This window comes from Podarcis bocagei (genome assembly GCF_964188305.1).
Source record: "Podarcis bocagei genome assembly, chromosome: 8".
Taxonomy (NCBI): Eukaryota; Metazoa; Chordata; class Lepidosauria; order Squamata; family Lacertidae; genus Podarcis; species Podarcis bocagei.
Genome location: NC_138133.1, coordinates 48,792,206 through 48,818,498, shown reverse-complemented (window position 1 = coordinate 48,818,498; position 26,293 = coordinate 48,792,206). Strand labels below are relative to the sequence as shown.

The window sequence follows — 26,293 nt, the reverse complement described above, 5'->3', positions numbered from 1 at the left end:
AATGAATCAGATAATTATGTGCTTCTGGTAAACAGAGCAACAAACACACTTATAAAAGAATCCCCCCCCCCTCTCCTTGACAGGGTTAAGGGATTAGATATTCCTCTTGGGGATCCTCTTAGAAAACTAATGAAATGAACAGGGGAAAGTATTGCATTGATTTGAAAACAAAAGGACTGAGAGTGAGATGCACTTGGCTCTTATTATTCTAGCCATCTTCAATTCTGGACAATATCCCATGTAAGTAAGGAAGTGTACAAGCCACAGTAGGGGCTGTTATCTAACAAAATAAAACCTCCTTGCAAATCTTCAGTTTGCACATTCCTAATTCCTAAGTAGTTATACTATGTATCCCACCCAGTTTCCAATATTTTTTAAAAAACGTTTTGGCTAACATTTGCTTTCAGCATAATGTGGCATTTGTTATCCCATCAACTAGGAACTGGAGGTCTAATGTTTGTATGATTGTGACCTGCACAGGCACCATGGGAATGTAAAGTTTGACTGAAGCCTGAAAAATATGAGATCTGCATTATGCTTTAGAAGAATGAAAGAAAACACATACACAAATGAAAAAAAACTGAATTAAAAATTAAATATTGATGTATGACATACTTTATGAATGATCCCAAACCTGCCATTGCTGTTTTAACTTGGCACACAAAGTCATCTTCCTGGAGTTATAATGCCCAATAATATAGCAATGTTACACAGACAATACAATAACACTACTCTCCGATGCACAGGTGAAATAATGGGATGCGTTGCATGGATGAAATAACACTACCCTTTAAAGACTTGGTCGTAATTTGTTTTTTGAATAATGTCATTTGCTTTCCTGGGCAATATTGATTATTTCAAAGAGAGAATTCTAGATACCCAGGGGTGGGTGGGTATGAAATGATCCAGACTTTCTTTTGTAGGATGCCTTTCTCACTATAGGTACAGTGGTACCTCGGGTTACATACGCTTCAGGTTACATACGCTCCAGGTTACAGACTCCGCTAACCCAGAAATAGTACCTCGGGTTAAGAACTTTGCTTCAGGATGAGAACAGAAATCGTGCTCCGGCGGTGCAGCAGCAGCAAGAGGCCCCATTAGCTAAAGTGGTGCTTCAGGTTAAGAACAGTTTCATGTTAAGAACGGACCTCCAGAACGAATTAAGTGCTTAAGCTGAGGTACCACTGTACTTCACTAGTTCACCAGCACCTGTCTTTTTTTAATTGACAGGTGGCTTCCATATTATTTATTTTACTACTTTTTAATTAATTAGTCATGTGCTCAATAGCCTATCTCTCTCTCACACACGCACATTTGAATGGCAGAGATGGAGAGGATTCTGAGAAAATACTGCACATATAAAATCTCTCGTAGGGAGGTGTCCTGTTTAGAGGCATAGGCAGAAGCAGACACACACACAGCTCCATTCCCTCTGGCACCAATTAGCATCGCTTTTGATTTTCTGAGCTGAAAGGAAGTGGCTTAAATGAGTCATAGAGACTGAACTTCCCCATTACCCTTTGAGGTAGTCCCACAGGGTTGGAACATTGACTTGCATTTCTACAGTTCAGTGTATGTTTTGTGGACAAAAAGGGGATTTAGCTTTCTTGGACGTGAAATCAACCATTTGCTGTATGTGTGTGTCCTTGCAGGCCAAGAGAAAGGTATTATTAGCAAAACAGATAAATAAATAATCTAAATTAAGGTTATAAATAAAATAGATTTCTAGGTTTAGCCCACTGGGTATAGCTAATCCAGCTGGGCCCTGATTCACAGTGACAGAGGCTAATCCCAGCAGTGTGGAGAAATTGAATCAATATGAGCAGATGCCAAATATTGACTCTTTCCAAGCACAATTATGCTTCTCACCAAGTCTCCTGTGGGATGCATCCAAAACACCCAGGGACACCAGGTCTACTGGCAGTCCCTACCAGCCCATAGCTTTAATTGTATTCTCTCCTGCTGTCATAGCAGCATTTTAATTCCCAGTAATATAGCATACCTTCCAACTTTTCTCCAATGGAAATAGGGACGTCTTATTCCATAATAACAATTTTACTATTTATACTCTGCCCATCTGACTGTGTTGCTTCAGCCACTCTGGGCAGCTTCCAACATATATAAAAAGATAATAAAATATTAAACATTTTTTTAAAAACCCTTCCCTATACAGGGATGCCTTCAGATGGCTTGGCGGTCGGATAACTCCATACCCTCCAACATTTCTCTGATGAAAATAGGGGCATCCTAAGGAAAAGCGGAACATTCTGGGATAAAAATCAGAAACTGGGATGACTTTGGTAAATCCAGGACTGTCCCTGGAAAATAGGGACACTTGGAGGGTCTGATATAGAAGCTACAAAACATGTTTGCTTATGGACATGTCACCCTTTGAAAACTAGCACACTGAGCAAATATTTACACTTGGGGTTGTCAACCTCCAGACTCTCAGCCTGTTTCCATCTGGGTGGTGAGGAGGAGGGAAAGGGGGAAAGCAGGTGGCAAAGGGGGTGATTTCCAACCCACTTTTGGCCCTGGCCCTACCCATTACAGGGTCCATTACAGAGAGCCAGTGTGGTGTAGTGGTTAAGAGCAGTGGACTCTGAAGTCTCTCAGCCCCACTCACCTCACAGAGTGTTTGTTGTGGGGAAGGAAGGGAAAGGAGAATGTTAGCCGCTTTGAGACTCCTTCGGGTAGTGATAAAGCAGGATACCAAATCCAAACTACTCTTCTTCTTCTTCTTCTTCTTCTTCTTCTTCTTCTTCTTCTTCTTCTTCTTCTTCTTCTTCTTCTTCTTCCATCCTTACCCACAACCAGCATGTGGCCTTTGACAGATTACCCCTGAAGCATCCATTATCTTTCTGGAATCCAGAAATATAAATATGAAAATAGGGCAAGTCATGTGGGGGACTTTCTGAGGCTGGCTTCAGGTTTGAAGTGGCTCTCGTCTCCCCAGTACCACCCCAGATGCAGTTTAACTGGTGGCACATAATTAGGAATTGGCCATTTTATATTTTGCATAATGCTGTGGAGAGATGCTGCTTTTGAGACCCAGCCACCCAGTGTGAGGGGCCGACGACAGGGGTCAGTGGATTCTGCCCAAGGGCATAGATACCAAGATTCAGGCAGTTGCCAAAGGTTTTTGGGTGCTGATGGTGGCCCTACAACTTATTCCTTCTTATCACAATATTCCATTGGGATTCAGGAAATTTTAGGTTCAGCCTAGAGCAGATTGATGCTTGTCCAGTGTGATGCTTGACTTTTTTCACTTCCAGATCACAAACTGCTTCTGGTAGTCTATTCAATTTTGACAGCAGTTTGCCCTGTGGCATTGATAGTTTGAGAAATGCAAACCCAATGTCCCTTTATGGGCACAGACTTCAGTCTGCAGTCCCTGAAATCCCACCCTAGGAAACTGTAGTGCCTCCATTTTTCCTCTCATTTGATCCCAGTGGCGACCTAAATAAAGTGCATGACTCACTCTAATTGAAAGAGCCTAACGTATGCTAATTGGCTGAGACCGAAGATGAGTTCTCCCCCCCCCCATTCTCAGAACTCTGAACATTTTCAATTTACAATGTTTAATAGAAGCTTTTCCTATTGTGAGGTGTTACAAATCACACTATCATCCACAATTAACTAAAGCGATGTTATTGGCTCAGTTTTTGGTCAAAACAGAAGAGTAAATGAATACATTCCAATTAAACCTCTATTTTATTAATGTCTCCCACTGACTAAGTGAGAGGTATGCACATTTCCAAACAGCATTTAATTTGGAAGGCAGGGTGTCTCTGATTCATTCTCTGGCAGTTATTCCATTATAAATGCCGCTCTCATTTTGGGCTCTTTTGTGGATTTCCCATTATTTTTGTTGTGTGAGATTTCCTTCTCTTCACGGCTCCCCCCGCCCCCACCTCTTCTATTTAAGGAAGAAAGTAGCCTTTGTTACCAAACCTACCCAAACCTTCAGGGTCAAAAACTGGGAGACGCGATTCAGCGGCTTAATCACAAGAGTTTTTACAAGGTTGAAATCCAAGTAAAAAGTGAGAGAGGCACTGCTCCAATCATAAATTAACATGAAGAGGGAATAAACCGTTCTCCCCCCCCCCTTCCCCACCTCTTTACTCTGAGGGGCTGGCTTTAATTTTTTTGCATTTCACATGAAAAGTATATGCCTCATTCAAGAAAAAAAGGGGGGCTGTGTTTTATTTCATTGTTTTGCAACAGGGAAAGTGCTCTCATGGTTGGCCTCCAAATGATCCTAGTTCAGTCTAAATGTCAGTGCTCATGAATGTGCCTGTCTGGATTTTCTGTCATCCCTGCTAATTGTGCATAACAGGGTCAGTATTTGGCACCAAGATGAGAAAATGTGGCCAGCACCATTTTGTGCAGCTGTCAGATGTTCTTTAGCTGACTAGTATAAGGACTGGGGGAAAGAGGGTGGGGGTGGGGTGGGGATGGAAGCTCAAAGATCTGTGGAATTCCTAACAACATAATTTAATTACCTGTCAACTTCTTCTCACTATAGTATAGATACTGCTGGAACCAATGAAATGGTTTTCACACACATAGCTCTTTCTGCACATGACAAAATAGGATTTGCAGGGAAAACAAGGAGCCTTGCTATACATTCCTCTTAATGCCATGATGAGCAATTGGCACCAATAAGACCTTTTCTTCTGAATACTAATATACACTTGGGGATGGGCAATTCCCCCCCCCCCAATACCACAGCTAAAGAGGGAAGGCTTAACACCTGCCCCCTCACATGCTGTGTAGCTGAAGACAATCACCACTTTCCCATGCTTGCTTTTTAAATTTTTTCATAACGTGATTCCTAATCATGTTGTTAATGTAATGTATATTTAGCCCATCTTTCTGCCCTCTTCTTCTTCTTCTTCTTCTTCTTCTTCTTCTTCTTCTCTCTGTGTGTATTTCAAAGCCCACCTGGAATTTGAATGAAACATTTTTCATGTGCATCTATCCGTGAAGGAAATGACAGTATGTTGGAAAGAGTCCTACTGCCTGCTTTTGCCTGTGAAATGCTACAGATAGTTAACTTCCAGATGGGTAGCTATCTTTGTCTGTTGCACCAAAACCAGCAAAGAGTCTCATAGCACCTGAAAGACTAACACATGTCTTAGGCAAGCATTAGAGGCCACTTCATGATACGCAGGAAGCATTGTCCTCAGCTGGCAAGGGGTATAGAGGAGAAAAATGGTAAAAGGTAGGGTTAGATTTAACTTGTATTCTCTAAATATCCCATAGGGTTGGGTGTGTTTGTGTGTGCTTCTTTCTCTGACTTCATTTCTAAGCCTCATGAGCTCAGAGAAGAAAATATGCCATGCCCTAAAATTGGCCGCTGTTTCTTTAATACAAAAGGAACTGAGTCGGCACAAGTCAGCGGCCTACAATGAATTGGCAAAGCCTGCATGACTCATGTAACCTTTCACCTGTATATGTCTGTATATATAGAGTGGTCATTGATTGTGTGAGTGTGGGTTGGTTGCATGGTAGAAAGTTGGCTGAGTTTGGTGTGTGTAAAAGATGTCGGTTTTGGTTAGATAAGAAGACTTTTTAAGAATCAAAGCAGCAATACTCTGCAAAAATACTCTTTCTCAAGGACTCTTTTGTGCCAACTAGGACCAGGCGAAGGAGTCAAAGGAGGTCAGAACCTTTTCTTTTTCAAACACTGACAAAATATTCCACTGAATATTTCCACTGAATAGGTGGAGGTCTACAGTTGACAATTTCCTTCCTGGTTCTCTAGTCACAATTCTCTGCTCATCTGGTGAGACATCACTGTTCTGCTCCCAGATCATTCAGGTCAGAGGATGTGGTCTTACTGACTCCCTCCAGCTTTCCCTGAATGAGTCCTAACAAACACTGTTTGCTGTGAGCTCTCCATGGTGCTGACAAAATGCTTTTTGCCCTGCCTTGATCTACTGCAGTGTTCCCCAACCTTGGGCCTCCAGCTGTTTTTGGACTACAACTCCCATCATCCCTCGCTAGCAAGACCAGTGGTCAAGGATGATGGGAATTGTAGTCCAAAGACAGCTGGAGGCCCAAGGTTGGGGAATACTGATCTACTGGACATGACTGGACTAATGGACTTGCCTTGCCATGACTCTGCCCTTCAGAATACAACCTCCACCCCACCTGTGAATGCCCCAATATAAATCTAGCCTCCCCTGATACCCTAAGGTGGGAGAAGACAGAACACCATCCTATCAAAATCCCTACTCCAAATCCCCCCAAAATGTAATTCAGTGAAGTCTTCTAATTCAGTGAAGTCTTCTCATTTAGCTCTGAAACAGATCTTTGTTAGGTTTCAAACTGCTCTTACTGGCAAGCAAAATTAATTCAGTGACAAAACTGTCCCTAGTGCTGGCTTTTATCAGGAAGTAGCCCTCTTTATGATTTACACCCTGTCTTTAAAAATCCTTTCAATATCATTTTCTGTTCACTTTAAGGAGCTATCTGTGGATTCTGCTGAATTAAAATTGAATCTTCTTCCCCTTTGTGGTCTATTCATATCTGCCCTGAAAGCAGAGTAGGAAAGTTGCAACCAGCAATGTCAATAGGACCCTATAAAGATTAATGGGGTACCTGCCAAGCAACAAGGACTCTGAGTGATTTCAAGGATTCCAAAGACTCAAAAAATCAATTTTGCTGAAAACGTCCTTGCTTAATTTAATACCTGATAGTATTTGACATCCCTCTGGTCTAGTGTGAACAGCAAATGAGCATGAGGATGTGGTTTTTCTCTATGTTACTGCCATACTTACAAAGTAAAATAAATACACAGAGCAGTCAGGTGCTGAATTTTCATGTTTCAAAACAAAATTAAGATTTTCTTCATGACTATTTTTAAAAATGTTCCAAACAAATGGAGATAATCTAATTATTGAAGCTTATTGAAGATGAATAGAGAACAGAGTAGCTTAGTAAATCTTGCATATATTGTACTGGTTTGTCTACTGATCTTCTATAACATTCAAGAACTAATTGAAGTGGCTGAAAATATGGATCTAAAATGAATTTGGGTGCTAGCAGACATGATTCTGTCTTTGTTACACTGTTGTTGTTTTTTACAATAAATTCTAGCTCATGCTTGAGGCTCAAATAGGATAAGACAAAATATTTCTTCTGATGATGTCAGAGGTATTAAAATTCTGTTTTTAGTGAAGATTTCTGCATTTCCTAATTACAGGTTGGAAGTAACTACTGCCACTTCTATCACCCTGAAAAGGCCATAATGATGGCATGCATGCTTGAATTGAATTTTTAAGCAGAGCTAATACAAAAAGAGACACAATTAAATAGATTTAAAGATTACTTGATCTAAGCAAAGGGATTTAGTGATGCCTTTCCAAATATTTAAAAAACCTCTCTGACATGGAGCAAGAGGATGGAAACTTGGAAAAAGAAAAAGAGAAGCATGAACATGGAATCTAAGTAGATTGGTGAATTGAACTAATGTTTTTATAAATAGATGGTTTTCTGTAGTTAGCAATCACTTAAGTGAAAGATAAAGTCTCTGAACTGCTGGGTAATGCACTGAGTATAGATCAGGAAACCCTGAGTTTCCTTCCAGCCAATGTCCTGGACAAAGAATCATAATGGCATGGATACTAACTAGGCTGTTGTAAACTGAAGGGTTCCTTCCATCCACTGATGGGTTGAAGATCCAGTTGAGGACCTTGTTGGCGGAATGAGCAAGGCAATTTTTGGCAATTCCCACTCCCACTACAGTTTTCTCCACTGTTCCAAAGAATCACCTAGTTCTCCAAATCAGATTTTCAGGAGGCAAAAGGTTCTGTAGGAAGGGAGGGGTGATCAGTGAAAGCTGTCTCCTCCCTCCTCTTCACCCAATGTATTTTGTTGCCAGTGGAATCCCAGCTAATAAAAATGGCTGTGGAAGGGTTAGGCGTTAGGATTGTATAGTGAAGACAAGTATTTTGATTACTCACTGGTCCTATCACTTCTTTCCACATAAAAAGTAGAGATTTATTGTGAACATTTTGCAACGTAACTTTTGGACAGCTGAATGGGGTAAGATTGCTGAATGGGCTAATGAAGACTGAATCCATTTGTACCAATCATCATCATCCTCAGAAGTGCTGATTTTGACTTAAGGAGGCGGGAATCCTGATTAATGGATTTTTCAAAACACATTGTTTTGCTCCACAATACTTAGTCTGTGGCAGCAGAAATTACAATATATGTTAGTCTAAATAGTCAGAATGTATTCAGTGTGGCCTTGAAGGCTTCATCCCACTGCCTGCATATAAATAAGGTTATTTTTATTTTTCTGCTTTGTTTTATTCCTAGCATGCATTCATTTGTCTCATGGTAGAATTTTCACAGCTCTATGTCCAAAACAGATATCCTACACTGAAACATCACACCGACACACAAAATTAATTCGTGAAATTTTCACAGAAAGGTTACATCATCAAACACTATATATTTCTGGAAGAAGAAAGAAAATGGCATATTTTCTCAAAGCCTGGTTTCTCTAAACTGGATTGTTTGGGCTGTGTGAAAATGTACTTTGGTTTAATATGGTAAAGGGAAGATATTTTGTCTTTGCTTAAAAATTAATATGTCACCTTCCGGGACAAAGCTCTCACAAAGCAGCTTATAAACATAATGTAAATAATTTTTACTAAAACGCTGTTGCACTCAGGTCCTGCTTTCCGGCTTTCCCTAGGCATCTGGTTGATCACTGTGAAAAAAGAATCAGTGGCGTAGCGTGGGTTGTCAGCACCCGGGGCAAGGCAAGTAATTTGCGCCTCCTAACCCATGGATTTGCGCCCCCTAACACGTGGATTTGCGCCCCCTAACCCTAACCCCCAGATGTTGCGCCCGGTGCGGCCGGCCCCCCCTGCACCCCCCACACTACACCACTGAAAAGAATGCTAGACTTAATGGGCTATTGGCCTGATGAACCAGCCTCTTCTTATATTCTTAAGTACATTTAAGTTATTTGTCTCTTTGTACAAATGGAACCCCTTTCACAAAGCCTTTCATGCATTCACTAAATGAGGAGGAGCAGGACATTGATAGAAGCTTCTATCATGCACTCAAATCAACACATGGGTGCACCTATCATATAACTTGTTTGTAAGAAGAAGTGCTCATTGTTGGTTCAAATTGGAATCTGACAAAGATCCCCCCCCCCAAAAAAAAATTAGAAGCCATCATTTTTTGTAGAAACTTTGCAGAAAGACTTTTTGTAAGGACCAACGTCTTATAGGTGATCTATTGCTGTTTGGAGTTTATAGTTGCATGTTGAAGTTCCCCAGAACGAGCAGCCTAGGAGCAGTGGTGGAGCTTCATGCTCCGGCACCGGGGGGCAGAGAGCAGGCGGAGATGGGGCTGGCACGTGTCCTAGGGGCAGGGCACGCCGCCCGCAGGGGCGTGGTGCCCATCACCGGCTGCCCTGATGCTGCACCCAGTACATAGGTGACCTACTCTGCTCACACACCCAGGTATGGAAAACCACAATTCCCCAGGTTGAATAATGAGGGGCTGGCACACAGAGCAGATCCTAACTGCCTGTGCCATGTTCCCCTTACCCAGCTTGCCCACCCTGCATAACTCGCCTTGCCCAGAATCACTGCAATTGTAGTCCGTCCGTCCCCCGCTCTCCCCAGCTCCTCTCTTTCCAGGCACATCATATATCCCTTAATTTATAAAACAATAAAACCCAAATTTTAAACAATTAGAGCAATAATAACAGCAACAGAAGCCACCAACCTGCTCCTGCCAAAGAGTTTGTTCAGCCACCATACATCTGGAATTTCCTGGACATTTCATTTTCCAACAGCTTTTCTGTCCAGATTTGCACTTTTTGAAATATGGCAACCCATATTCAACCGTAGCTGGAGTCAGTCCAGGTCCTGCCCTCCCCTCCAGGCCAGGTGTCATGGGAGTGTCATGCAAGCCACACCTGAAGTGTCTTCTACTAATCAACTATTAGAGGTGCCCTAACCTCTTTTTCATCTGGCCCTAGTTAAAGGAGCTTTGCATCTGGGATGAGAAACCTTTGGCTCTCCAGATGTTTTTGAACTGCAACTCCCATCAGTCCCAGCCAACATAGTTAATGTTCAAGGATTATTGAAGTTGTAGTCCAACAATGTCTGAAAAACCTCCTGGTGTTCGTGGATACCAGAACCCTTTTATACTCAGAGCCTGGCAAGCACAACCATTCCCTGGATGTTTGAAATTTACCCTGGCCCATTCTCTTTACATAGGGTGAGGGGGCACTTGTCTTGAAAGGGAAGCCATTAGTTTGAGCTCTATGCCACTTGGTGCCCTTCAAATTATTTTTGCTAATTTTTTATTTCTGTGTCACACAGGGATGAGTAAAATATGGGCAGACAACTGAAAGAATGAGAGGCAGCAGGGAGGGAACATGACAGCTTTAAAAGGATTAGAAACAAAGCACTGCAAATATGGAAACATAAAGAGTCTGAAATGGGGGTGGGAGTACAGAGAGAACACACATTCCACATTAAATTTGAATCTGCTTTGCAGAAGGATTAAATGCTCACTGTGGACTAGGAGAGAATCCATTTCTAATGGTGAATTTATATCAGTCCACAGGGAACCCTATCAAGGCACAGCTGACTAATGAGTATCATTTTCAGTTGATTTCATTAGTATTTAAGTTATAGCATGAAGCACATTCCCTTGGGTGCCTGAAAGTTAGTGATTTACATATATTCACTGAGAAGATTTTGGTTCTGCTAATGTAAAAGTGATTTGTTAGCTGAGTGAAGATTTTCTTTTCATCTGCCTCACCTAAGTCCACCAATTCAGAAAAATAAATATTAACTATTCATATATGTTCTATCCCATTATAGCTGTGAATTAAAGTTAAAGTCAAAATTATGCTACCAGACATGGCATTCCCTTGTGTATGATTCACAGCTTCTGTGCAAAGGGAGGTTTGCAACACTGTATTTATTGCAGAAAGCCCCAATGCAATAGATCTTTTTAAACAGAGTGTCCTTAAAGCACTATGTTATAAAACCACCTACAGAGGGAATTGTCAGTGTATAAAATAACCAAGGGAAAAACAGGGGTTGGACGCTGCAAATTAGCATTTGTGTTACAAAGAAAGAGTTTGGTATTCAGTTAGCACAGCTTTATTTTAAATCTGGCCAAGCCGATCAAAACCAACAATACAAGTGTCACATCAAATGCAAACATGTGTTGCCTACCCATCTTCTTCAGTGCTAACCATCAAATTAAAACTGCTTTCTCTTTACCTGGAGGGTGTTTTTCCTGTTACATTTTCAAGCCAAAGAAATGCTCTTGGAAATCATTTCTCCCAAAGGGGGAGCTATGGATATGGCTGCTTCTAACGAAGACTTTGTATGCAATGGTATATGTAGTGCTTCAGCTATGCCCACTTCTCGCTTGGAAACAAAAATATGTATATCTCTCTCTTTCTTTTGACTACTTGGTGTATTACTTACACAAAGGAGGCCTCAACCTCCCAGGGAGGTGAGACTGTAGAAGAGCAACTTAAGAGCAAGAGGGTTTTGGTTTTTTCCTCTTTCTGCACTCAAGCACCAAGGAAGGCTGCCAGGCAGAAAACTGTTGGACTTGGTACCAATGTGCTTTTGAGTGGGGCAACTGGCTGACTCTTCAGAGGGTGATAGTCCTAAATCCTAATCTAGGGAAGCTGCCTTAACACTCAGGAAGATGTTTCTGTTGGGTGTTAGATGTTGTAGCCCTTACATCCTAGTGATTGTGGCCATTTGTGTGAGACAAGAAAGTTGTGAGAAATGGACACATGGCCCTGGCAGGCAAAAGGTGCCAGGTTCAATCCCTGTCATCTCTGGGTAGGGCTCGTAAAGGTAAAGGGACACCTGACCGTTAGGTCCAATCACGAACGACTCTAGGGTTGTGGTGAACCAGAGCAGCGCATGGAAACGACTCTAGGGTTGTGGCGAACCAGAGCAGCGCATGGAAACGCCGTTTACCTTCCTTCTGGAGCGCTACCTATTTATCTACTTGCACTTTGATGTGCTTTCAAACTGCTAGGTAGGCAGGACCCAACAATGGGAGCTCACCCTGTCGTGAGGATTCAAACCGCCGACCTTCTGATCGGCAAGCCCTAGGCTCTGTGGTTTAGACCACAGCACCACTCGCGTCCTAGGGCTGGTAGAGGGTGCCTAAAATCCTGGAAAGTGACTGTCATTCAGTGCAGCTCATGATGAGATAGATGGACCAATGGTCAAACTTCATATAAGGAAGTTTTCCTATGATGGAAAAGTATTGATGCATGTTAGGCCAACCCTGAAACAAGCATTTCTCCCCAACTTCATAGGTTTATTTCTTCTTTTCCGTACTCTTAGCTTCCTGCTGCTCAAAATGGTATGCATTCTGTTGACATCGGGCCACACACAGAGAGAAATATTTTGTACATTACTAAATGAGTAACAGTGAAGCAAATAAGATTCATTTACACTGTAATTTACAATAAGCCTTTGCCTCCCCCCCACCCTTGAAGTGAACAAAAGCTTGATTGTCATTGTATGCACCACTCGGGTTTGTCATTGTTTGTTTTACTCCTTACTTCAAACCTCACAATGTCGTTCTCCTCGATGCTGGAGAAGTACATGTTGTGGTACATTTTACAGATAATTCTCTTTTATGAAGACCTTTGTTCATTTATTGTTAAATGAATATGCAATAAAGGCCATTCAGCTTACAACACAGTGAGTGGTTGGTCTTTGCACATGGAAAAAATATAACAAAGCTGGGTAGAATTATTTTTTCATAAAAAAAAATACTGTATATAACATAGCAGGTGCAGTTTGAGAAAACTTTGTTCAGCTTTCTACAGATTTTTTTCTTTTCATATAGGCAAACCACAATAATATTAGAGCAGCTTATTAATAGCTCCATCCAAACCAGCACACACATCCACTTTATGCCAGGAATTGAGAATTTGTAGCTCTCCATTTGTTGTAGGATTTGAACACACATCAGCCCCAGGCAACATGGCCGATGGCCACGGACAATGGGAGTTAATAGCCCAACAACATGTGTCTTGTATGCCTCTTTACAGCAATTCCTGCAGCCAAGCTGGTGCCAACCATATTGCTCTGCTTTCCTTTGCACCACATCAGGGAAGCTGAGAAGAAGAAGAAGAAGAAGAAGAAGAAGAAGAAGAAGAAGAAGAAGAAGAAGAGGAGGAGGAGGAGGAGGAGGAGGAGGAGGAGGAGGAGGAGGAGGAGTTTGGATTTGATATCCCGCCTTTCACTCCCTTTAAGGAGTCTCAAAGCGGCTAACATTCTCCTTTCCCTTCCTCCCCCACAACAAACACTCTGTGAGGTGAGTGGGGCTGAGAGACTTCAGAGAAGTGTGACTGGCCCAAGGTCACCCAGCAGCTGCATGTGGAGGAGCGGAGACGTGAACCCGGTTCCCCAGATAGGGGTCTTGTCATCTGGGCAGCCCAAGACCTCCATACACGCTGCCCAAGCTTATGCCCCAGGGAGAACACTTCAGTGTTGCTAATGCAGCAAAAACTACATGGGAGGCAGCAATTCTGAGCGATTCTCCAGCAGTTTGACTACCCCCAGAGGCACACACCATTGTCTCTGGAGACAATCAGATGCCAGCAACTAAGACTGGCCTGCCTCAGTCCTGTTACACAGGTATATAATGATCAAGGCTGCATTCAGATGGCACTTTATCCTGTCTTCCTGACATTTCCTTACATATAAATTTCCATATTTCCCAATGTAAAATCCACTTCTGGAAACCTAGCAGTATGTTCAATTCTGAGGAGCAAGTGATAGAAGAGGCGGAGCAGGGGCTTCAACCTGTAGAGTCCTTCAACCACCCAGAGACAGAGGAAGTGGAAGAGAGGGAGGAGATTAGCCAGGAGAAGGAAGGACTCAGGGATGCTGAAGAGCTCTTCAACCGCCCAGAGGCTCGGGGAAGGAGCTCAGACTCTGGAAGAGAGGGGGCTTCCAAATCAGCACAGACAAGGAGGGAAATGAAACGTAAGAATCAAAGGCATCTCACGCAATTCCCACACCTACTTTGTTGGCGTGGGAATCGAAGAAAGCCACTCCCCGAATCTGACTCAACGGGTTCGGATGCGTAATCCTGAACTGTACCTGTTTCTTGTACATATGTAATAAAGATTGTAAATACCGAGCTGACTGTGCCGGGGTGTTAATGCGAAGGGGAGACACCACCTTTACATAGTATCTACTAGAAGTTTATAACTCATTTCCATGTTAACCATTTCCAGAAAATAATCCATTTCCAACCCTGGAAACCTGGAACATTGTGGGTGCTGTGTGTTGTAAGTTTCCTGTAGCTTATTTAATTATTTGATGTATTCCACCTTTCTTTCAAGTTGTCATGGATTGCACCTCCACTGCTCACATAGTTTTGGGTGGGATTTTGGCATGTTACTGTGTGATCAACAGAGGAAGCATGCATGCGCAGAAAGGGTGGGGGGAGTGGTGACATGTACAAACACATTCCTCATTGTGTCACACCACAGCCACTAGTGTGAATTAATTTTAGTGCAGCATGCTGCTATATAAATCAAAAGGCTAGAGTTCCATAATGCAAAGGGTACTGCTGTGTAAAACAAATGTTAGAAATTGACACAAAAGTGATAGCATTGTAAACAATAAAGTTAAAAGAAGAAACTCCATGTCTGTATGCAGTCCTGGGGATGCTTGAGGGATGCAATTTTTGAGAATGCTAAAATGGATTGACCTGATCTGCAGCCCTGGGACTAATATGTGGATTGAAAAGCAGTTGTCCGCTGGCTTCTGCACTTCTGAATGTTCCAGTGAAGTTCTTGGCTTTAAAAAAAGATCATATTGTTGTTTTTAAATGTGTATGTGAAAGAAATTACATTTTGAAAAGTGCATTTTGAGAGAAAAGGTATTTAAAATATGCGATTAAATGAATAGTTAAGTACAGTTTTCATTAAGTTCGTCTTTGAAAAAATAGGTTAATTCAGAAACAGAATGCAGTGAACATATGTGAAACTAATATAGACTGGAAATAGACTGATATGCCCATTCCTAAAATGACCACAGGAGATGATGAAGAAGTAATAGGCAGGTAGCTTTCATTCAGGTAATTGACAATTAGGCACAGAACACAGAATCTAGAACTCCTTAAATTTTTTGGATAATGTAATCAATTCAAGACCAGTACATAGGATTTTTCTTATCCTTCCTGTGGGATTCAAATTGCATCTAATGTGGGCAGAAGTTCTTTTCATGTGCTTTTCTCTTCTCTCTTTCTCTAGGTTTGTGGCATCTCTTGCTGAGAATTCAATCCAGGCAACTTGTAAGTGAGAAAAACAACATACTTTTTTCATTTTTTCTTTCTTTCTTATTTCAAGTGCTCGGGGATCTAATGCTAAGACAAACAATTTACCTGACAATATACATCACTGTCACATGACTTTTGTTATCAACATTTTTGATAAATTCCAGTTGGTGTGAATTCTTGCTTCCAAATATGAATAAATGGGCTGAATCCTTTGTCTATAAGCCACTGCAAAAATAAGTTTTAAGTGTTTCCAAAAAGGAAAGGTCCTTCTAAATTATCAAAGGCCTTTTCTGTATCTATAACTATCAACAAGGTCTCCTCTAAAATTCTGAATTTATAATTTGTGGTATATAACACTTTTCTTCGATCATCTCTTTTTCTCCTTTATAATAAACCCATGTTTGATCTTGGTATATCTCTTTATTAAAGACACTGTTAAACTTCCTTTTTAAGACACTAGTAAATATATTGTAATGAGTATTTAAAAGTGATATGGGTCTATTAGAAGATGCTAATATCAAATCTCCACCTCCTTTAAGGATCACTACTATTGTTGCCTCCTGCCATGATTGCAGCAACTATTTTTCAGTCTGGATTTCACTAACTTTCATTGAAGGGAGTTACTAAAAAGTTTGAAGTTTTTATAGTGCATATAGTTAAGCCATCAGGACTTGGTGCATAGTTTTCCATTAAAGCCTAAATAGCTTCCAATATTTCATTGCCTAAAACAAGTTTTTCCAATAATTGCTTGCCTTCCTCAGTTTCAGAATTTTCATTTTATATAAATACTTTGTTATTTTTTCTATTTGTGGGTTGATTTATATAATTTAGAATAGGGTTTTTAAAAGTCTTCTGTAATCTCCTCAGGAAATTTTAAAATATCACACACACACACACACCCATTATTGGGGAATTTGCTTCATCTGTTCTGTTTCTTTAATTGGTATACAATTCAAATGTCCTTTGTCTATTTAAGTTAATTGACTGGCATAATTTGTGTGTTTCTAAAACTTCTAATTGTGGGTTTTTTTTTACAAATGTTATTTTTATTATCATTAATGTTACTTTGTTTTGTTGTATTTTATTCATTTCCAGGGTAAGTTCAGTTTTCTGTTTTTCCCATTATTATTTTTTGTGATGTTCTTATCAAGAGTTTACAGAGTTTACCCCTCTTTACACTTAAGACAAACATAGATTGATTTTCTTAGATACATTCATTTTAACATCTATTTTATACTCGTTATTTATTTTCGTAGTGTTTCTGAACAAGATTGTTTACAAATGGACTCAGGCAATCTTCAAATAATAATAAATTGCAATCTTCTAGCACGAGTTACCTCTCCCTTTTTTATAACTATTGCAAGAAAGTCAGATGAGTTCTGAGTGGCTTCATCAGCAAAAATCCATGCAAAATCACCACAGCAACCTCTAGATGTCTCATCCTTCAGTGGATCTCCACTGGACACATGAACCACACAGCTAGATGCAATTCCAGTTCCCTCATTGCGAGAAGTGAGGCTACAGGGAACCAGACAGAGGGCCTTCTCGGTAGTGGCGCCCACCCTGTGGAACGCCCTCCCATCAGATGTCAAAGAGATAAATAATTACCTGACATTCAGAAGACATCTTAAGGCAGCCCTGTTCAGGGAAGTTTTTAATATGTAACGCTGTACTGTTTTTAACACTGATTGGGAGCCGCCCAGAGTGGCTGGGGAAACTCAGCCAGATGGGCGGGGTATAAATAATAAATTATTATTATTATTATTCCAGCAGTGGTGATCATGTAAGGCATTTACAATGAACAGTAGTGAGCAGGGATGTCAGAGAACTCTGATGGAAATGAGAGCATAAATTGCCAATGTTGGTTTATTTATCCAATATCCAGAATAGAAATCAATCCAGTAAATATGATCAGCATTCATTGCTGCCATTTTCAGTCCACCAACAATATATAATTGACGAACTTCCCATGCCATTAGAATTGCATTTCATCTGCGTTGAAATGAATGGTGTGGAATAACATAATAATTTATTTAATTATGTAAAATTCTGCCATGGCAGGCAGCAAGTCAAAGAACATAGTTTTTGATACAGGCTAGAGTGTGGTGGAATGGACACAGTGCTGCATGCAATGAACACAAACCGATGTCTTTCTACACCAGTCGTAGCATGACTGTGATGCAAAGGTGGCTGATATGATAACCAAACAACAGTGTAAAGTATTATAATATTTAACAGATTTGGGTAAAGAAATATTTACATGCTTTTGTGCTCTTTCATTGAATGCATTCCACAGCTTGAATGAAATAGCAGCTGTGCCTTCTTCACGGACCGCTAGCAAATATTAGTAAATGATACTCAGTCTGAAGCTTTCACTTTAAATCATTGGTAATAGTGTTCTGCAGTCTGTTCTTCACAGTAGCAAGTGACTTTAAAAAAAAGGTGCTATATTTTATATTGTGAAAGGAGGATTTGAAATGAAGAGCTCTTCTCTGTCTTCTGTGCTCAGAAACAGCCTTTTAAAGTGCTGGCCGCAGACATGATGGATTATTAGCTAAGTGCAAAGAAATGCCTTACTGTAGACTGTGGTGACCTTTGCCAGTGCTCTGGATTTGGTACCAATCATCTGCAATTAAAAAGAGCGTATGAGAAGAAAAGAAAGATTCACAGTTGTACAATGACCATTCTTTACTACCAAGAGGCTGTGGGAATCATTCATGTCAAAGCCAAGAAGGCCAAAGAGCCTGCCTCTTCCCCCCACCCACAAAATATATAATATTTCCTAAAGATTTTTTGATTTTTTTGCAAAAACATTGAATGTGTTGACCCTAACCCTTCACCCCCAATCCATTCTGCAGGTGTTATAATGTAGGGCTCTGAGGGAGCCACTTCCCCCCATTGTTGGGTGATGATTAGTGGCTGGAATATTTCCTGCCACAAGAACAGAAGAAAAACCCTGTTGGATTAGGCTAAAGGCCTATCTCAGAATTCCCTGAGCCGATGCTCTCTGCATGTTGTGCACCACAGCTCACACCAGCCCCAGAAAGCATGGCCACTGGCGAGGGTGGCTATGGTTCAAAACATCTGGAGGATACAGGTTGAGGAAGGTTGACTCATCTAGTACAGCATTCTGTTCCCATAGTGGCCAACCGGATGCCTGTGAGATGCCCCCAAATAAGACAAGAGCACTCAAGTTCCTATGGGGTTGTAGGTAAGTTGTATGTAAGCAAAGAAGCCCCAGAGATCTCTGGATCTTTAAATCTGTGGATTTAAAGAAAAACAGCACTTGTCCTGCCTATACGGATCCAAGCTTTTCACTCCAAAAGAACCACAGTTAGTGCACCAAACAAAATATACACATAGAGAAAAGATTGTAAAGAAAGCAGATGCAAAAGAAAGGAGTTCAGGAAAGAGTAGTGGAATGCTAATAGGAAAGTATTTTTGTTAGTCATCCTTATTAGCTGAAATCTCTGTGTTTCTCTCACATTTCATCATCTATTTCTATACTAAATATTAAATTTGAGTTGAAATTTGAAATGAAAAAGAGGGGAGAGGGTTTTTCCCATTATTTTCCTATCAGAGAGTTATTTGAAATGCCAATGTATGTGCATAAGTGATGTGTGAAGGTAGCCGCTAGGGAAAATGCCATCCAAGGAACAGGTTTTCCCCCATAATATTCCCCCCACCCCGCTGCATTTGAAAGTCAAAACAGTGGCTTGGCTTCAACAATGTGTACTGGCACTCCCTCCCCGCACCCAGCACATACTAGTGCTGATTCCACTGGCACAATTCTTCTTCTTATTTGGAGACTGAGGAACAGTACAGCATGTCCTTAAAAAATTGGGACGAAAGGCTATCTGTTTCTGCATAGCATGGGTTGTAAAGGCCTGATGATTAACTGAGTAGAGTTATGTATTTATTTGCCTGGTGAGATCTCTAAATGGGAAGCTCTCCCCCAAGTATAAAAATAAGTGGAGCTAGATTTTCCTATCCCTTCTCATACAAAGCAATTCATCTGTCTCTGACCTCCCAAAATTCATCACAGCCCGATGCAGCTAGGACTCTAGGCTACCTACATAAGGCATGGCAATGTGAAGGGGGACTAAGAGACGGCAGCTTGCTCAAGGCTGTCCAGTATGCTCATGGCTGATGGCTATTTCAAAACTACCATCCTACCTGTGCAGCTGGCCTCAATTTTACTAAAATAGCATCTAGCTGTCAGTAGGTAAACTGCTTGTTTAATGAGGAGCACCACATTGATCTCCCAAGTGCCATCAGATACCCAGTTGCTGCCAAGAACAAATTCATGGATTTTAGCATCTATACAGCTATTGTTCAAAGAGACAAATATCCTTGGACTTTTGTCAGCTCCGACAATACCTCATAGTATACACATTTTGTGCAGTGCTTTATCTTGCCAGACACCAATAAGCATGCCCATTATATTGTAATTATAAGCTAATCGCTCATTGGCATCTAGTGAAGACATTTTTCATTTTAATGGTAATTCCAAGGATGACTACCATGTAATTTGTAGGCAAGAAACAACCACGCAATTACTCTGTTATTAACACAATAATTACCAAATGTGTCCAGGCTTTTTTTATTTTTGCATGCGTGCATCTTATGAAATTAAGACACCCACACCTGCACACTGCATGGCAATTTTGTAGCTAGTCAGCCCATGTTTTTCAATACAATGACAGCCACTAATATTTCAGAGACAAGGTATTGTTTGGTACTCGGTACCAGAGAGCACAGAATCCAGCCGTATGTCTCAAACAATATCATGTTTTAAAAAGGGATTAGCAGCTGCAAAACCAGCATAAACTGAATGTAATAGCATGATGAAAGAAGCCAAACATGATTGTTCAGTTTGATTGATTTGATATACTTTATTGATGGGACCGTATCTCTGAAATTGCAAGATTAATTTCTTTACAAAAACTTCTTTTACACTTATGGCCCCACACCATGTATATAAAAGTACAGAGCCAGTGCTTTTTGAGACTCAATTATTCTTCAAAAATTGGAGTATCTGTTCATGTGACGGCCAAGGAGCCAAACAGGGCATAGAACACCGTTATGGAACTCTGCTCTACATGAATTGCACCATAGAGGAGTGAAATAACAACAACATTTGGAGGGAGGGGGGAGCTGCCATGTGATTCATCATATAGTCAAGTGAACTTTTGCTTTACTGCTCACCACCTACATCATTCAGAGAAAGAAGTGGGGAAGATACCAAGGCCTTGGATCTTCAAAATAAAAGCCTTGGGTGAAGTCATCTGTTCCAGGAATGAATTACTGCAGAGATGGGTGAGCTTTCTGAGACAGTTTCAAAGTCTCTAGCTGTCTTGCACTACAGATTTGTATCATATTGTGGCTGAGGCAAAGAATAATTGCTGTGCAACTATGACTCAGTTTCAGGTGGTGTGTGTGTGTGTGTGTGTGTGTGTGTGTATCATACACAAAAATAGAAATCAGATACTGTTATTTTCAGAGTCCACAAGTTCTACAAATTAAAATTGTACAGGCAGGATCATCTGTCCAACACTGAGGATGCTGAGGGAATTGGATATTTGCAGATTCCAATATAAGTGGACCTGGTCTGCATCTTCTGGACTATCACGCAGATCTGTTCATAGCCGTCTGCCAGCTTTTGCAGTAACAGAATGTTCCAACACAGTTCTTGGCTGGAAAAAACATATCACATATGTTTAGAAATGTTAATTTTGAGATTAAAAAAATACATTTAAGATATGTGTTTGAATACTATTGAAATTCAGTGGGCGATATCCAACAAAGTTGTTGCATTGGCTCGAGAATGGATGCACAATGTAACTTTCCTTTCCTCTCATTTCCCTGTGCATATGTGTCCCTTAAAAGGGGTTTCTGCCAGCCCTCTGAAATCTGGGGCGGGCAGGGCAGATCGGCTACTGTAATGTTTAAAAAATTGCAGCCATGTGAGACGAGCAATTTACTCAGGTCCTTACTATGAAATCAGTGGATGCTAAATTTTATGTTTGGAAGCACCAGGGCCTCCAAGACATATGGTGGGAATACAGAGCCAGCAGAGGGCTCAACCCAGTAAAAAAAGAATTATGAAGCAAAATGTGCAGGCATCCTTCTAGCCAATTGCATTGTGAGAAATGAGCCCACTTGCACCATTCTGTGTGTTTAGCTAATGAGTGAAGTCACAGCTACTGCTGAGGAGTGTACTAGAGAAAGCCGGAGTCACGTGTGGCCCCATTTTCTGCACTACACATTTAAAGCAGTATCATGCCACTTTAAACACTACCCCCCAAAGAATTCTGGGAAGTGTAGCTTGCTAAGGATACTGAGAGGTGTTAAGAAACCCATATTCCCCTCAGAGAGCTACAATTTGTAGAGTGGTTTAACAATCCAACCCATCTTCCCAGGGAACTAGTTTAAATGGTGCCTTAGTAGCACCGTTGTAGAAGAGAAAGTTACTTGGAACCATGAGAGATATTTAAAATATATGTCGGAGAGTCTTTAGAGCCAAGTCCCTTGCTGCTTCCCCATTTAAATTATATTCTAAGCCCAGACCCTTTCTATAGATATCTAGTGAGTCATAGACAGAGAGAACGGGCACAGCTTCACAAAATCCAGCCTCAAAATGCTATCTCAAATAGGAAGCACCAGTATCTCTGAATAAGTCCTTTTGGAAATGCAGCATAGTACTTCTGCATCTAAAAGCTGTCACCTACTTCCCTAATAGACTGCAAAACTCACATTTATTTGGAAGGGAAAGTATTAGGGATTCCCATAAAACTAATTTCCCTCTCAATCGGGTTTAAAAACTCATATTCAGTTCAAGGATGATTGGCTATTAGATTGTAGCTGAAGTTTCAAGGGAGAAATAGAATTTTAACTGTGCAGCTGGGTGGGTATTTGGAACTTTCACCTCTCCGTTTTTAATGCTCCCTTATTAGAAAGATGGGAGACGCTTTTCCATTGCTCTAATCTGGTAAACAGGAAGTGGCGGGAATAAATGGAAGAGAGAAGCTTGACGAGAAAGCTGACATAGGAGGTGAGGGAAGTGTCACATTGTGCAAAGCAAATGACAAAAATGAACAGACCAACAACATTGCTGCTACAGCAGCATTCGCAAACAAAAATTGGACCTTTCAAAGATTATTCACTAGAGAGGCAGAGTCCTCTTGAGGCATCAGGCATAAGCCTGCATTTTATTAATGTTTGATCAGGACTTGTATATTAAAGAGTGAGCTTAAAAGATTTTCAAACGATTCATGCCAGGCAAGAAGGCTAGCTGCTTAAGAAAACCTTGGCCATTCTCCTAAGACAAGGGGCCCCTTTTGATTTATAGCAGAAAACAATTCTCAAAGTCGTAAAAGCTGAAAATACAGACTAAGAGCAGGACATTGACCCTACATGTTACAGAAGATAACAAAGGCAGAGATAAATATAATTAGGAATGGGCAAATAGTAAAATGATACCATGGGCCTCTCTTAAAACCTTGAGCTGTATTTTCTAAGGCCAGAGGCAAATGGGAGAAAAAACATCTAGCTGGCAGAAAGAGAGGCTTTTTGGGAAGTCTTTTTAAAGCATCTAGCTGGGAAGTCTTTTTAAAGCTGTTTCTTCCTTAAACAGATAATGGGAAAAGCAGCTTGCTGAAGGGGGGGGGGGATGTAAACTGAAGAGCCTTCTTCTGAAACTGTTTTAAACTGAGTTCTTCTTTTTTTTTCTCTTTCTCTCTCTACTTTAAAAAGGCCTTATTCCTTTTAAAAGGTTACCTATGATAATGTATGAAATATATTAGCTTAAATATATTGGCTTAAATGTAACTATGCAAAGGATTTAGAAAGTAACAAATTTAGATGTTAGATTCTTATTTCATAGAATCATAGAGTCCTAGAGTTGGAATAGACTACAGGGGCCATTGAGCTCAGCCTCTTGCCAGACAAGAAGACGCCATCAAATGCTGTCCAGATATATTAGCTGTCAGAGAAACCTTCAAATGAAGGATATCTTTCAATGTTGATGTGAAACTCAAGATCCTTGACATATGTTTAAGATAAAAATTTAAGATTAACCATTTGTTTTAAAAGGCAATAGGGCAGGGAGGGCAAGAGGTGAGCTGGTAATTAAGATTCCTTGTTGAGACACATGTAAGATATATTACTACTTATTTGTCATTTATAGATGTAACAATATATAGCTGTTTGTGTTCCTTATAAGGACAGGAGGATGTGGGTGTATCTTTTAGGATTGGATATAGCAATCAGCCAATAGGAAATCCAACTAGGCTGATTGGACAGAGGCAGCCCAAGGAGGAGCAAAGGGGGCTGGATTAAGGGAATATAAGGGCTGGCCATAATGGCAGGAGCCAGGCCAGAGCTTGGTAACCATATACCACTGTGCCTCTCATTTATTTGTCTGACAAATAAATAATTATTTTAATTTCTCTATTGCTGCGTTGAATATTTCATTCCAGCTAAGCGTTAACCACAAGCAGGGTGCTACACTCTGAAGTCTCCCAAGGCCACCACAAACCATTTTGCTGTTGTAATTTACAGTTACCGACCCACACTTGCATGCATGAAAGGGTTAACCTGAGCTCAAGTTACAGCAGCATCTTTTCCCACTTTTTCCCACTTTCTTTTTCATGCTTCCTGGAACAAGAAAAGGAAGGCATGTACGTTAGCCAAAACTGGATGGGAAAATACATAATTACATACATAATTTTATTTGTATGCTGCCTTTCCATAGTTAAAACCATGCTCAAGGCAGCTTACAACATAAAAATACATAATTACAAGCACAGCAAATGTAGTCATAAACAATAAACAAAGCATCAAAAAGCATACAACCAAATTAAACCATTTCCACACAAATCATAATTGTTGTTGTCGTTTAGTCGTGTCCGACTCTTCGTGACCCCATGGACCAGAGCGCGCCAGGCACTTCTGTCTTCCACTGCCTCCCGCAGTTTGGTCAAACTCATGCTGGTAGCTTCGAGAACACTATCCAGCCATCTTGTCCTCTGTCGTCCCCTTCTCCTGTGCTCTCCATCTTTCCCAACATCAGGGTCTTTTCCAGGGAGTCTTCTCATGAGGTGGCCAAAGTATTGGAAAATCATAATAAGATATAAAATAAAGATACAAAAACGTAATATCAATAACAGTAGCAACCCCTGCACCAACAAAGCCCCCTAAACAATACCCCAACCTAAGAGTTTGTTCAGCAGCCTCACCTTTTGATGCTGGAGTCAGTCAGGGCACCACCCTCTCAGGCCAGGTGGTAAAAGGCCTGCAGGGCAGAGAACAGATGTTTCCAGACTCTCAGCCAAGCTATTAGGAGAAATTCATACTAAAATGCTGATGAATTTTGTAAATTGCTACAGAAATGGGAACTGAATTTAAGATTGGGAAAATGAGCAACTGGACCGAAATTGGCAGATCCTTCCAGCCACAGCGCTCTGTTTTTCTTTTTTCTTTTTAACATATTTTTTTTAATTAAAAATCTCTTGGTTTACTAAAGTATGTGCAATGTCTCTTTTTTTCAAGTTACATTTTCTACAGATCAGTTTCATTTGTTGAGACATTAGTGTTACCCTAGGAAGAAAAGGGGGAAAGAGGTGGAGGGGGGCCTGGTGAGTGGGGGTGGGGTCGGGTGGTAATGCTTCTATTCTACTTAATGTATGTGGGGGGGGGGGTTGTGTCAGCATCACTTGTGCGGGTTCTCTTTACTATTAGCTTGTGTTCCTTTGATGGTGAGAGAGGTTGGGGTTGGCTTAGGGTGTGGTTGTTTGTTTGTGATTGGCTGTGGTGAACTTTGTTTTCATGTGTGAGTGGGGTGTGTGCGCGTGTTTTTGAATCAGGTTAGCCATATTGATTTGTATGCTGTTGGTGGATTCTTGTTGTTGTCTTGTTGGGCTGTGTATGTAACAAAGGGGAGAAGGCGTCTTGTTCTATTTGTCCCTGTGTTAGTTTCAGACACATTGAGAAATGCCAACCAGGCAAAAAATGAGTCAGGCTAGGTCAGAAATGAGGAGGAATTTCAGCTACCCTGGAACCAACTCAGGAAGATGGGAATGAGCAGTGGCAGAAGCCTCGAGGGGAATAGCCAGGGCAGGGAGATGCCTTTGGCCTCCACAGCATCTGCCATTTGAGCAGTCACCTCACTCTGCCCAATAATATGGCTGGCACTGAGAAATTACTCCTCACCTCAAACTCTCTCCTGAAGAGACCCTTGCATAAGCTTTCCAGAAACTGAAATGCACCCCAAAAATTGGCTTGGGGGGGTCAAGAGAATAGCACATGGGGGAAGGAGAGGGAGAACTGTTCCATCTAGCAAGCGGCAATGCTCATGCAGACAGAACATTGACTTTGAATTCCACCCTTTTTTCTACACAATGCACTCGACCATTTTTCCACATTCCCACAATTTCAGACAATTCTGTCCACCCAGCCAATTTCAACCATTTTGAATTTATGGAAATGGGTGGAAGGTTGTGTCCACTGGCAAGATTGATACCAACACCTCCTGCAGAAGATTGGATCCTATTAACTGGGACAGAATACTATTGATTAAATAGAAATGAGCTGGGGGAAAGAGTATGAGGCCCCTCCTATTTCAGATCTGGGTCATTTAATAGTATCCTTTTGCAAGGGGAAAAAAAATATTCCAGACGAACTGCTCCTTTCACATCACCTATAATTCAGAGTGGCATGGATAACAACAGGTCTGCTTGGTGGTTTTGCAGCTAGCAGATTGCCTACCCATATGTCCAGAATGAGATATTTCAGGGTGATTAATTGTTAGCTGGCAAATGTCAATACCCCCTGAAGCATATGTTGCAGACATACAGTCATTCCAAAGGTACCCATTAATTTCAGCTTAGTCGTGCTTAGAAAATTGCACAAATACTGGTGTTCATATTTTATAACATATCCAGAGGGTTTCACTGGA

At 41.0% G+C, this 26,293-nt stretch overlaps 1 protein-coding gene across 18 annotated transcripts in view; it reads left to right on the top strand.

The window, feature by feature from the left end:
* LOC308594117 (uncharacterized protein) overlaps window positions 1-26,293 on the top strand; it is a 235,438-nt gene that overhangs the window by 135,408 nt on the left and 73,737 nt on the right. For 6 of the 18 annotated variants that reach the window (XR_014011326.1, XR_014011327.1, XR_014011328.1 and 3 more), the window contains 2 exons: window positions 14,288-14,341; window positions 15,311-15,554. The exons of 5 other annotated variants lie outside the window; for them this stretch is intronic. Coding sequence is in view for 4 of the 13 variants with exons in the window: in XM_081206855.1 (XP_081062981.1) it covers window positions 14,288-14,341; window positions 15,311-15,331 (75 nt within the window). In the remaining 9 variants the exon portion in view is untranslated. Of the gene's footprint in view, window positions 1-5,729; window positions 5,943-14,287; window positions 14,342-15,310; window positions 15,555-26,293 lie in introns of those variants that run through there. 7 more of the 18 variants (XR_014011330.1, XM_081206854.1, XM_081206853.1 and 4 more) reach the window with 2 other exon arrangements.